Source organism: Primulina huaijiensis, chromosome 2 (genome assembly GCF_012295235.1).
Source record: "Primulina huaijiensis isolate GDHJ02 chromosome 2, ASM1229523v2, whole genome shotgun sequence".
Classification (NCBI taxonomy): domain Eukaryota; kingdom Viridiplantae; phylum Streptophyta; class Magnoliopsida; order Lamiales; family Gesneriaceae; genus Primulina; species Primulina huaijiensis.
Window position 1 is genome coordinate 29599783 of NC_133307.1, and position 13636 is coordinate 29613418.

The following is a 13636-nucleotide window of genomic DNA, read 5'->3' on the forward strand; positions in this document are numbered from 1 at the left end:
ATCGAAACAAGATAGTTTTAGTTTGATTTTAGAAAAGACGATTTGGTTTGAATTCTGATTCGAACTCGAACCAACTCCCATATTTGTTTTTTGAAAATAAATTAAAAAATTGAATCCATATTTGTTTTTCGAAAAAAAAATGTTTGTTATTTCCCTTGCATGCATTTATTTGATTTACTCGATTAAATTTGTTGGATTTGTCTTCATTCACAATCACAATTGTTATGACATGTGGTGAACAAATGTGTTCCGAATATATGAGGATATAAAATAATTAGTATTATCATCTTATTTTTTAAATTTTATTTCAGAGTAAAAAAATTTATTGGACAACTTAACATGTATGTTATTCTCAATATAAAAAATTTTATTGGACAACTTAACATGTACGTTATTCTCAATATAAAATTATAAAATGGAAAATAGTGACGATTCTTATTTTAGACTTTATTAAAGATCATATATATATATATATATTTTAAATCCTAATCTAGAGGTGGAGAAGACTCGAACTTGAGTCAATACATGGAAAATTTCGGTGAAACCATTGGACCAAGCCCTCGGTCTCAAGTTCATATACTTTCAAGAATAATACTTTAGCAACAAAAAAAAAAGCCCTTTTTTTTCATTATCCAACGTAAAAATAAAAATAAAATAGTTTATCGCTCTAATTACTTGTAACAATAGCAACTAAACAGTTGTCTATATTTGGACAAAGTAGAAGGATGAATCAATCAATCTTCATTAAATTAATCATTTCTTAATTTATCTAGAAAATCGAATTTTAGAAGTAATAATCAATGCTCTCACGAGGAACTGGCTTTGTTTAGCAACTTTGAAAAAGTGATTGTGTTTCTTAAATGGGTTATGCATTTCACCGAAGACTCGTGTTGCTATTATTTATTCTTACTCTAATTATAATATATTTAATAGTGATTTAAATATTCGAATATTCAATCTATTTCGGGAAGATTTTGTTTTAATTTATTTTTAAGATATAATATAATTTTATTAATTTTAATATAAGTTGTAAAATATTAAATCATTGCATATAAAAATTAATACTTTATATATTGGAAACATTTTCTTTTAGTTTGGCGAAGGGATAGAGTTGCTTTCTCTTTTTGATTTGGTGAAGCGATCTAATAATTCTCTTTCTAAATTTTAAAGTTTAATTTAAAAGAAAACGAATGTGCAACTCGAATTTTTTAAATATTAGATTTTTTATTAATGAGTGAGAACGATTAATCATGATCTTGACATAGGATATTAAATTAGAAAAAATTGATTTTAAAAATTTAAACATGTTTAAATTTAAATCAATGTCAGTGGCCATCCCAATCATGTGATTTATGCCAAATGTAATAAACAAAATGTGATAAACATGAGAGAATTGAATAATGAAGGGGCCCATTGAAAATACTAACTTATTCCGTTGAACTCAATCCTCTCCTGTCACGCCAAGGGGGACAGAGACAAACTTAGAGCGGAAGAATCGGCCGAAGTTTCGAATTATTTTCTTGTAGGATTCCTATTTTTCCCTCTCTTTGTAACAACAATTTATTGATAATCTTGATTTTTTTTTTGTTTTGTGTTATTTGAATGTGAAGTTGAAATGCATCCATTAATTAGCTTTTGTGGATTAATTTAATCTATCTAGACGATAAAACCTATGACTTGATGTCGAGATTTTTCGTTTTGAGTTTTATAAAGTCAATTTTCCCAAAAGAACACCATTTTGAGGTATCCAAAGATCTGGCTTTGTTTTTAGTTTTACCCAGACGCGTGCAAATTTGAGCATTTTCGATCTGAAACAGGGGCTGCTGACCATTTTTTGGATTTCTGGTTATTTAATTTCGGGGGAGTGTTGTTTTCCAGGTGATTTTGGAAGGATTTGCAGTGTTGGGAAAATTGTGTTTGAATTTGAAGTTATTGGAAGATAATGTTGTCCAAAGCCAATGATAGGAAGAGCGCTTATGAGAGTTCCGGAGGGGGGAAGTTTCTGAGTGACCTTGAAACGATAAATAAAGCCCTGCATGTGGATAAAAAGCTGCAGAGGCTCGCTTCTTCCACTGCCAGTAGCCGATCCAAGTCCGTCGGAAAATCCCATTTACCAGATTCAAGGGTGAAGCCAGGGTATCTTTGGAGTTGGAATGGTCTAAAGGCCTCGACTCAGGTTCGAAACCGGCGGTTCAATTGTTGTTTCTCACTCATAGTCCACTCCATTGAGGGATTACCAGATTTCTTTGATGATGTTTGTCTTGTTGTTTGTTGGAAGAGGCGGGACGATGAGCTGATGACTCGTCCTATTAGGGTTCACCGAGGAGTAGCTGAATTTGAGGAACAATTGACACATTGTTGCTCTGTTTATGGTAGCAGGAGCGGTCCCCACCATTCGGCGAAGTATGAGGCGAAGCATTTCTTGCTGTATGGTTCTGTGTGTGATGCGCCAGATCTTGATTTGGTTGGGGAAGCATCGAATTGATTTGACTAGGCTGCTTCCTCTAACATTGGAGGACTTGGAAGAGGAGAAGAGCTCCGGGAAGTGGACAACTAGTTTCAAGTTATCAGGTAAAGCTAGAGGTGCGATGGTAAATGTCAGTTTCGGATATGTTGTGATTGGGAATAATGGTACTGGCCCAGCTAGCAATAGTTATGTTCCTGAGATTCCAAGCTGGCAGCAGAATAGTAGAAGGACTACAAATAGCCTGGGCCAAGTTAATGAAATGGATGAGCTTAGTATTCGGCGGGGAGAAAGTCTCCCTTCCAGGTCATCCACCTCAGACCATTCTGCAGAAGATATAAAGGATCTTCATGAGGTTTTGCCCACATCAAGGTCAGAATTGTCTGATTCAGTTAATATACTTTATCAAAAACTTGATGAAGAGATATCTGACGCTTTAGTTGGAAATAAGTTATATCCTGATCCTTCATCCATCGATGATCATAAAATGGGTTCATTTATCAATGCTGGTGCTGCTGGGAAAATTTCTGATACTGAGCGTGAAATAAATGAGTTTTCTGTCATAGAGAAAGGGGTAGAAGAGTTTGCTGAAGAAGAGGCGAAACACGAAGATGATTCGTCAAAGGTTACTCAAGTTCTTGGAGGAAGTCTTGAAACTGTCAATACTATTGAATTCCCCATCGATGAGAATGACCCCCTAGATCCCACAGCTGAAGAAATTGTTTCTCACAAAGATGAGCTGTCGGTGAGCACCTGCAACTATAAAGAGACAGAAAGTGACACATGCACCAAAGAGTCACTAATGAAAGAATTGGAGTCAGCACTAATTTGTGCCTCTGATTTGGTGAATGAATGATTTGATTCTCAAGAAGATGTAAGTTATGCTTTTCACCCAACTGATAACATGGATGCCGATAATTGTAGGGAACGAAGGAAGGGAAAATCACTTAGCTTGGATGATGTTTCTAAATTGGTGGCCAATGATTTCTTGGACATGTTGGGTGTATAGCATAGTCCAGTTGGTTTGAGTTCTGAAAGTGAGCCTGAGTCTCCAAGAGAACGCTTACTACGGCAATTTGAGAAGGATTCTCTTGCCAATGGAGGTTTACTCAACTTCAATATCGACAGTGATCCAAGTGAACCATTTTTCTACGCTCGCTCAGAATCTGTCTGGGGAACCATTTCTGAGGATCTCCACCACTCGCCGATGCGTGAAGGCTTTGAGGAGATATCTATGGTGGAAATAGACGCATTCAGAAATCAAACAAAGACATCAAGGTTGGAGGATTTGGAGACTGACGCTTTGATGCGTGAGTGGGGCTTTAATGAGAAGGCATTTCAACATTCTCCACCAAGTGCCTCAGGAGGTTTCAGCAGTCCAATTGACATACTCCCCGAAGATCCTCAGCTGCTGCCTCCCATTGCTGAAGGTTTGGGTCCATTTCTGCAGACTAAAAATGGTGGTTTTTTGCGCTCAATGAATCCTATGCTGTTCCGGCATGCGAAAACCGGAGGAGGATTGATTATGCAGGTGTCTAGTCCTGTGGTTGCCCCTGCAGAAATGGGTTCTGGTGTGATGGAAATGCTTCACGGTTTGGCATCTATTGGAATTGAGAAGCTCTCCATGCAGGCAAGTAAATTGATGCCCTTAGAAGATATAACTGGGAAGACGATGCAACGAATAGCATGGGAAGCTATGCCGAGTCTGGATGGTCCCGAGAGGTTTGTTTTCTGTCAATATTGTGGCATTGCCCGTGACATATCTTTCCATGTATTATTTTCCTCATAACTAGTACTCTAGTAGCTTAGTTGTTAAGCTATGCGTTTTTCTTGTTTCAGGCAAGGTTTACCGCAGCATGAATCTGAAATTATGCAACATATACCGAATGAGCAAAAGAGTATAAAAGGTATATCCTCAGGCCGGAGATCGAGCATACTTGATTCTGTCAGTGGTGATGCAGAGTATGTCTCTTTGGAGGACCTTGCTCCTTTGGCTATGGATAAAATTGAAGCCCTTTCAATTGAAGGTTTGCGGATACAATCTGGTTTATCAGATGAAGATGCACCTTCAAACATTAGCTCACAATCTATAGGTGAAATTTCGACCCTGAAGGGAAAAACAGTCATGTGGATGGCTCCATAGGTCTTGATGGTACTGGTGGATTGAAACTGCTGGATGTTAAAGATAGCGGTGAAGATGTTGATGTATTAATGGGTCTTGCGCTTTCACTTGACGAGTGGATGAAGTTGGATTCTGGTGAAATCGATGATGATGATCTTTTTAGTGAGCGAACCTCTAAAATACTAGCAGCACATCATGCTACTTCACTGGACCTGTTTCGGGGACGATCTAAGGGAGAGAAAAGGCGTGGCAAGGGTAGGAAGCACGGTTTGTTGGGTAATAATTTTACCGTTGCATTGATGGTACAGCTACGTGATCCAAGAGACTATGAGCCAGTTGGCACTCCAATGCTTGCTCTCATTCAAGTGGAGCGATTGTTAGTCCCACCAAAGCCTAAAATCTACAGCATGGTTTCCGTACTAAGAAACTCCATTGAAGAAGAAGAAGAGACCATGGTTGGCAAGAAGGAAGACGTTCTTGAACAGCCTAAAGAGGACACCATTGCTGAAGAACTCATACCCCAATTCAAGATCACTGAAGTGCATGTTGCGGGTTTAAAGACTGAACCTGGTAAAAAGAAGTTATGGGGTTCGACAAATCAGCAACAATCAGGGTCCCGTTGGTTGCTTGCGAATGGAATGGGGAAGAAGAACAAGCACCTGATTCTGAAGCCAAAAACTGTCGCCAAATCTTCGAGTTATGCTGCACCTATGACAAAAGCAACTGCCCAGCCTGGAGATGCATTATGGAGCGTCTCTTCTCCTGTTCAAACACAGTGGCACAAAAGCGACATATTCGCAATCCAAATGTTGTTTTTCCTTGATAGATTTGTGTGATTATACTAGGAATTGAAGAAAGGTGAAGTTTATGTTGTATGGTTGGTTTTAGGTTGTGATCTAAACTAAGTTGTACATGTTATTTTGATGTATTCTTCAAAATAATAACACCGTAGTTTTAAGCTATACGTTTGCACAAACACATTGTTTTGCAGATAGAATGAAATTATAAATCCATTCTCAACAATAAACCAACATATAGTTAGATATTGCCCACAAAATGTGGTGTTCAAACCTAATTCCCATAATCCCACAAATCAAAATTTTCAATAAATACATTTAAAGATCTACACAGAACCGTCTTATTCAAGCATCAATCTCAACTTCATCGTTCACTACACTTGCAGAACCTCGTGTCTCCCTTTCTTTGATGAATCCATACTTTCTGAGAATCCACAAATTCAAGCGAACAACGTTTCCTACAAAAACCACCACCATGAGTGTCAACCATGTCAATACCGATATTTCGGTAACCTTACGCAAAGCCGCCTCAAGGTAATCCGGTGACATGTATTTAAGAATCACAAAGTATGTTCCCACTAAAGCGGTAATAGCTGTCCACATAATCACCATTTGAACCCACATCCAATGTCTCCGTTTCAAAGGAAGCCCGCTAACAAGGAGGAGGATTATACTCAAGGATGCAAGAAAAGCAATAGTATTCAAAATCATGAATATGCCATAGGATTGTGGATCTTTATAAGCCATCACGGATTTCCCCACCGAGTGAGGTTCTTTTACTGGATTTCCATTATCATCCACCACATAGTCATCTTGCCAAACGCCCCCTGGTGGGGTTAGCCCGGCTTGAAAGGCTACCGTTGCAATTAAAGATGCCACCACCATTAATGCACTTCTCTTCCTTCCGAGCCAGTCCATGTCCTTATGCGTTGCAACTGGTTTATTTAAATTGCTTTGTCCAGAAGACGGTTTTTTTGTCATTTGCCTCACTTTTTCTGGTATCCACTCGTCAGCGATCAGATTCAGATCTTTAAAACTCAAAGCACCCGCCTTGATGAGTGCATGTTCGATATCCATATCTCTGAGGTGTGGAGGACTTTGCCTCAAAACATCCATCGGTGTCAATCCATTCTTGTTCAAAGCATTTACATCTAATCCATTCAATGTAAGTAAATAGTTGATGATCTGCAAAAAACGATTTGAAAACACTTTTATCTCCCCCAAAACTACTCTAAAACACTCGAAAAGATACTTAAAGTAACATTAGAACCTCAATGTTCTTCTCAGTGACTGCAATATGCAAAGCAGAGTTCCCCTCACAATCCTTCCAGTTCAGAAACTCACCATTTCTACACATAAACTCAGCCAAAAACTTCGACTCCTCCAACCTGTTCCATTTCACACACAGATGCAAACACGTCTCCCCTCGATCCGTCAGCAACCGGGTACACTCGGGCTTGACCCGGACCATCACAGTGATCACCGCCGCCCTCCCCTTGATCGCCGCCATATGCAACGCATTCCTCCCATCGGAATTTCTCACTAAACATACCTCAGCATCAGCACGAAGCAGCTCCTCGACGATGTCCACGTGCCCCTTCGCTGCCGCCAGGTGCAGCGGCGAGCATCCGGTCGAGTCCAGTTCTGATGCTAGCTCCGGCTTCCTGATCAGGAATTCTTTCACCAAGCTTAGGTGGCCCAAAGTTGAGGCAATGTGGAGGGGCGTTTCTGAGACACAGGAGACGATAATTCTGTCTAATATCAAAGAATCTTTTTCCAAGATTTGCCGCAACGATTCCAGGTCTCCTTGTAAAGCTGCCTCTGATAATCTTTTCTCCATCTTCTTCTAAAGACTATCAGAAACTGGGATAAAAAAAGAAAGTAAAAAAAGATATAATCTGGTGAGCATGAACACTTGGAATTAGTATCCGAATTTCGATTCTTGATTCTATCAAGATTTGGTTTTACTCTTGCAAGAGTATGGAATATATGAGATTCACTTTAAAGGAGCGAATGAAGGACTGGGAGTCGTGGGCTAGTTGCTTTAGACTTTTATCGTTTTGGTAAGAAAATTATTTATATTACGATGGAATAATTTTCGCCATTCAATTTTTTTTTTTAAAAAAAAAGTACTTAATTTTTTCGAAAATGTCATATATAATTTTTTTTAAAAAAAAAAACAAATTTAAGACACTTCTCTTTCATGCATATTTCTGACTTCTGACTATAACTGAGTAACAATTGGTAACTTCATCGCATCCGTGATAATAATTTCATCTCATGATCATGCGAGGGTGAGATAAATATTGCATATATGAAGTTCAAATATTAATTTTTTTTTATTTTGAATATATTAATTTTTTTTTATTTTGAATATATTAATTTTTTTCATTAAATATATGAATATTTAAACACAAAATAAAATTGTGTATAATTGAAAAAATTTGAAATTACACATAATTAAATTTAAAAGCTTGCACATAATTTTAAAAACATAATTAAAAATAACACATAAATATTTAAATACACATAATTAAGAGGTTAAGATAATTTAATTTTTTAAATGTTTTTTTTTATTTTTTAAAGCTAAAATAATCTTGATCATTGATCTAAAACAACCAAAATATTTTAAAAAATTATCTTATTATTAATTTTAATAATTTAAATCATATTTAAAAAAAAAACAAATTTTAAAAAATAAAATTGCAGGTAAACTTCATCGCACAGAAGGAATCTGCACGAAGCCCGTCTGCATTATAGCACGACGATTGCCTCTTGAAAGGGTGTGAAACTAAATGGGCGAGGAAGCCCAAGCAATGTACAGCCCCAAGAGAGTGTGGAACCATAAAGAAATTTTGAAATAAATTTGGAGAATGAGCCAATATTTCAAAAATAACCTCCATGTATGTTTTTTCGAGCTTCAAACTATTCCACGTCTAGACTACATCACCACAAATTGTACTAGACTACATCACCGTTATATCCTTATATTTCGCCTTTTTTTCTCAATATTCTCTAAAATTTTGCCAATTATATCTCTAGGGTTATTTTTTTTAATTGTGTCCCGATTTTGGCCCCGCAGTCAGTTGGACGTTGAGATTTGCGGTCATCCCCAGTTTCATTGGGCCGCGTCACTTAATTCTTAGGGCTCAGGGATGCATAGCACGATAAATTAGGGATTATCCGTATTCAGGAGATTGCTACAGAACCCGATAAATTGACATTAAAGATACAAGTTACAGACTATCCATCTCTACATCGAACAATTGGACTGAAAAACAAGACTTAGAAGAGTAGCTAAATTATCCAAAGAAACAAACCATTGTATCTACAAAGCACCTGACACGAAGGAAGAATGGACCAACAACAAGTTTAGCTGTGCCCATGAAGATACAGTTCAAAGAAAGGTGAATATAGCATGTTCTGGCACTTGTCAAGGGCGTGATCTTTTATTACTACACGTCGGGCATTTGTACTGCTTGATGTGCTCAGCTCTTGCAGGAGTGATCTTGACACACTTGCCATGGAACCATCTCTCGCATAAGTCACAGCAGATCCAGAATTCGTCAGAGGCATAGTTCTCTCCACATGCGCCACATAAGGTTTCACCGTGGTCTTCTTCATCTTCTTCAACTTCATCCAATCCATCATCTTCGTCCTCATCCTTTACTTCTGATTTGGAGATTTTGGCCTAAGATTTAAAACCCATTAGTTCCATTAGATAATAATAAAAAAAGGTCAAACACTAGAAGAAAGAGTTCACGGGTTCAAGAAATATTTATTGAGAGTGAAATAAGTGTTTTGGATAGCACGCATGAACTTCAATACCAAAATGTCATGGTACTACATGGTAAAATGACAGAATATTGCAATGACATTAACTACAAATAACAGCACGAGAACCAACGTGGAGTAAGAAAAGTGACAACCATGCCAACAATTTCCAAACAATTTAAAAAACCCCATATGAAACAGTAAAGCTGGATTGCTGGAGCTTAGTTCGTCACGCCTTTTGAGTTTTAACCTCTACGAGGATGCAGTAAACATGATCCATCAGCATGCCTTAAATGTTGTGCACTTGTACGCAAATTAGTCAAACTTAATAATCATGGAGGGACAGTTCAGAGGGGAGGAGCTTGGCCAGAAAAGTAATAGAAAATCAGTTTCCTGCGTACATACCAAATTTCATCTATGATTTGGCCAAATTTAGACTTGTTACATGATTCTAATATACAAAATATAGGAAAATATTGCAAACATAAAATGGATGTATGAAAAATTCCACGTTTTCATAACAGTATGCATATGACTTCTATACCACTTTTGGGGTTGACTTAGATTTGCTGCCACTATGGTTTGAGACAGATGGTTTGTCCTTCACTTGCTTCTTCGCAACTCCTGTTACGACTTCGAATATTGTCGGGAGATCATTTATCATATTGAATAGGCGTTTTCTGCATCCAGAAACAAATAAAAATAAAATAACAGCAAAAGAGAAAACGATCCAACAACAATCTGAAAGTTATAGTTCACAAATGACATCGCAAGCCAGTTACTCGAAATCAGTCGGAGATAGGAATTAGGCAATTAGAATATATGACATTCCGTACTAACTTCGGACCCATCCAAACCCATTGTTATTTAGGGCGCAAGTGGCACTAGTAAGGCGAAAGGGTGTCATGGAGCCTTATTCGAAGTGAGTCACACCAATCATATTTTTTTAGAATGTGTACTTATGAAGTGCATTTTACAACAATGTTAATATTAACACCAACAAAAATTATATTTCACAAGCTATTGAATAATTATATAAATCAGAAACTAATTAGTAATACTTGACATAAATAAAAAAATAATTTCAACCATCTAAATCACTAAACCTCTCTATATGTACTAATGTTAACGATTTGCGGTTGATAAAGGATTAGGCACCGAAATTATATTTTTTTGAGGTCTTTGGTTCAAAAACAGATGTACATGTAAATTAATTTCAATTGTACGGTGGATGTGTACTAGGCACGTGCCTTTTACAACTATGCCCGAACCAATGTAAATGTTAAACTGACGGTCTGACCATCTCTTACTTAATATGGAACCTAAAACATAATTACGAATATACCATAACTGGCCTTGTTAATTAGCTAGTCCACCAATTCATATATTCTAATAATAATACTAAAAACTAATGTGTGACCTACTGGATTTCCGTATGAAAATCATATGTAGAATAGAAAGAAAAAACGAACAGGTAATTTGGTCAAATATATCAAGCATGTAATTTATGTCAAATAACTACCTTATATTGAAGGGAGGGTAACAAATGGTTGGGAAAGAACGTGGAAATCATGGGAAAACTTATGTCTATAAATTAGAAGGACATAGAGATATTGCACCCAAACAAAACTGTCAATGAACCCTAATTCTATACCTGTACATTTCTGCACGGAGACACAGCACAAAATAATGACATTATCTTGGGCAACAAATGGAAAAACATAAGAATTTAAAGTTTAATCAAAACCTACCTGTCAGCTTTATCAAAACCATATCTAGCACCGATATAGAAAGTGATAGATAGAAGCCACGCGTCACTGTGAACAGCAACAAGAGCCAACCAGTCTTTCTCTTGCATACCATCCCTGGCAAAATTTATACCTAGGGCAGGTTCCGGAAGCTCAGGAGGAACCTCCTCAGCAGGTAAATTAACTTCCCATAGTTCATTAGGAAATCCATAAAGGCAAAGATTTTCTTTCTCTGCATAATTTCCATGTCAACAGATACCATATCATTCAGATTACAACAAATACTTTCCAATAGCAGAATTTTACATCAACATCTTAGTGTAGAACAACGCACAGACAACCCACAATGTTGAAGATGAATATTGGAGAAAATCTATGTATTCTCATTGATAGTGATTTAACCATAAAAAAGTGAAAAAAGTAGTATATATACACAACTAACGAACTAACGCACTCTGTTTTAATTTTAACTAACTTGTATACCACTAAGCATAACTAACTGCTATATATTAACTAATATATTAATGAAGTTTAACACACAATAAATACCTGCTAGTCAGGAATAAACAACTGTATGAAGGAGTTACAACAATTGGGAGGAAAAATCTCTGAAGTGAGGACAATAACACGTGGCAAAAATGAAGTGGCGTATGAGCATGCATTTAAGTAGTAATTATTCGAGTCGAGGATAAACATCTACAACCACCATCAACCGAGAATAAAGTATAGCCTAAATAGTGGACACTGACCGTTTGCGTTGATTATTACCGAATAATCAAGAAAATGTTGATAAGGAAGTTAGTGTAGCCAAAAGGTATTTTCCGGGGAGTATCCCGAAAATTCCCCGACGCAAACCCAAGCCAAACTTTTTGTTTACCACCCTCCAGTACGGCAATTTGCTACATTCTTAATGCCACGCTCCAACCGCTATCTCCCATCACTTAAGCGAGACAATTTTTGATCTTATCAACGAAGTACAGACCCAAAACCCTAATTGAAGTGATAATTGTCTATAAAGACAACCAAAACACTCAAACTACTAACCACTAAACTTATCACACCAAAAGAGCTCCCCAAAAATGCATAAAATCACAAGTGAAAAAAAAGAAATTCTGAGGTCATGCAAGGCAAGAAAAAACAGCGGCAAAGAAAAACAAACAAACAAGAGGAACAATAAGAAAATATAGTAAAAGAGACCCCGTCTCACCAGGATCGCACTGCTGGAAAAAATCTCCGACGTCTGAAAAAGGGGAAAAACAACGAATAAGCCCCCAAATTGAGTCATAGCAACTAAAAAGGAGCACAAACAATTGAACGAGTAAAAACCCTAAACCATATAAACCTCAACCGGAGACCAAAATTATACACACAAAGCACACACCACGTAGTCCCCTACACACATCGTCGCAGGAAAATCGTACGAAATGGATAATGAACAAGAAACGATACCAGTGGTTAGAGCTTTGATCAGGCCATTCCGCCGGCCTTTGAACTCTCTGAAAACATCCTCAACCGTGCGAGGAACATTATGCGCGCCTCCGTCCATGTCTCCTCCGTACACGCACAAGCACACTGTAGTGTGTGTTTTCTTCCACCAATCCTTTCAAAAATGACCGGGGATCCGGAGCGGGGAGGGGGGGAGAAAAAGGGGGAAACTTTGAGGGCATTACTGAAATTTTATCCGTTCTGCGGGGTCTTTTATAGTATGACCTGATAACGACCTGCCAAATTAATTCAGAAGGCCACAAATACTATTATGCCCTTGCTCTATTTATTTGAGTAGTATTTTGTGAAACGGTCTCACGAATCTTTATCTGTGAGACGGGTCAATCTTATCGATATTCACAATAAAAAATAATACTCTTAGCATAAACAGTAATATTTTTTCATGGATGACTCAAATTAGAGATATGTCTCACAAAATACGAAGTTTTTGTCATTTTTATCTTAGTTAATAAATCTATGATATTATAATAAATTATATTTTTAATAAAAATTCACAAATAAATAAGAAATATAATGAGATGATATAAATTAATATAACTTAGTACAATGAAATTTAGAATCTCAATTTCATGCCTAATCTTGAAAACAAATAAAGCTATCCAAAAATATTAACCACAAGTAAACTACATTAATAAATACAAAATCAAAAGCATGTACTTTAAATTTTTATGTTTCAAATATTTATGGATTTTTAATTCATTTTGGTTCATATAAAATCTGTCTTAAAAGACAGTAAATAAGAAAAATTAACATTTTCGGAGGTCGGAGCAGCAGACATAACATGCAAGAATCAATTGAAGTCAAAGTTGGTAATTAACCAATGAAAGAATTAGCTAATGAATTGTAAAATATTTGGCCTAAGGCCATAGTTTAGCCCAGCCTGGTTACCCATAGCCGCGCCCCGACTGTGTGTTTTTTCATGTAATTGAATTGTTTGATATTCGATTTTCGATTTTGCATATCAAGTCTAGACTTGTGTTCCCCTAATCACCCTTTATTCGGTTTTGCATACATTTTTTTTAGATATTTTACCCATTAACTATATATGAAATATTCGATTTCGTCCCCGGACGGAAAAGCCGTAGCTCCGTCCCTGGATGTAATCAAAGATCCTTGAGACATATGAAGCAAGCAATGACATTGGCAAACGATGAACCTATGAAGCCTCACGGGTATGGAAGAACACAGGAGAGGGTTATATCACGCAAGAAAAACCTGCATGCTA

At 36.9% G+C, this 13636-nt stretch overlaps 2 protein-coding genes and 1 pseudogene across 2 annotated transcripts; 1 reads left to right on the top strand and 2 right to left on the bottom strand.

Annotated features, from left to right (window-relative positions):
• The first annotated feature begins 1394 nt into the window (after positions 1-1394).
• LOC140971448 (protein PLASTID MOVEMENT IMPAIRED 1-RELATED 1-like) lies at positions 1395-5548 on the top strand (annotated as a pseudogene).
• Positions 5549-5607: 59 nt separating this feature from the next.
• Positions 5608-7445, bottom strand: LOC140971449 (ankyrin repeat-containing protein BDA1-like). Its single transcript, XM_073433721.1, has 2 exons — positions 6654-7445; positions 5608-6568 (listed from the first exon to the last, which is right to left on the bottom strand). Exons 1-2 carry the CDS (start codon positions 7221-7223, stop codon positions 5729-5731), a joined length of 1410 nt encoding a protein of 469 aa, XP_073289822.1. The 5' UTR covers positions 7224-7445; the 3' UTR covers positions 5608-5728.
• Positions 7446-8580: 1135 nt separating this feature from the next.
• Positions 8581-12584, bottom strand: LOC140971450 (PHD finger protein ALFIN-LIKE 4-like). Its single transcript, XM_073433722.1, has 5 exons — positions 12355-12584; positions 12113-12145; positions 10909-11137; positions 9702-9837; positions 8581-9074 (listed from the first exon to the last, which is right to left on the bottom strand). Exons 1-5 carry the CDS (start codon positions 12449-12451, stop codon positions 8817-8819), a joined length of 753 nt encoding a protein of 250 aa, XP_073289823.1. The 5' UTR covers positions 12452-12584; the 3' UTR covers positions 8581-8816.
• Between the last annotated feature and the right edge of the window lie 1052 nt (positions 12585-13636).

Excerpts from the sequence above, each read along its gene's own strand:
- LOC140971449 (XM_073433721.1), bottom strand. The coding sequence starts at position 7,223 with ATGGAGAAAAGATTATCAGAGGCAGCTTTACAAGGAGACCTGGAATCG. Across the intron at positions 6,569-6,653 it reads TCACTGAGAAGAACATTGAG|ATCATCAACTATTTACTTAC; the intron begins GTTCTAATGTTA and ends CGTTTTTTGCAG.
- LOC140971450 (XM_073433722.1), bottom strand. The coding sequence starts at position 12,451 with ATGGACGGAGGCGCGCATAATGTTCCTCGCACGGTTGAGGATGTTTTC. Across the intron at positions 9,838-10,908 it reads GGTTTTGATAAAGCTGACAG|AAAACGCCTATTCAATATGA; the intron begins GTAGGTTTTGAT and ends TTCTGGATGCAG. Across the intron at positions 9,075-9,701 it reads CTAAGTCAACCCCAAAAGTG|GCCAAAATCTCCAAATCAGA; the intron begins GTATAGAAGTCA and ends TTTAAATCTTAG.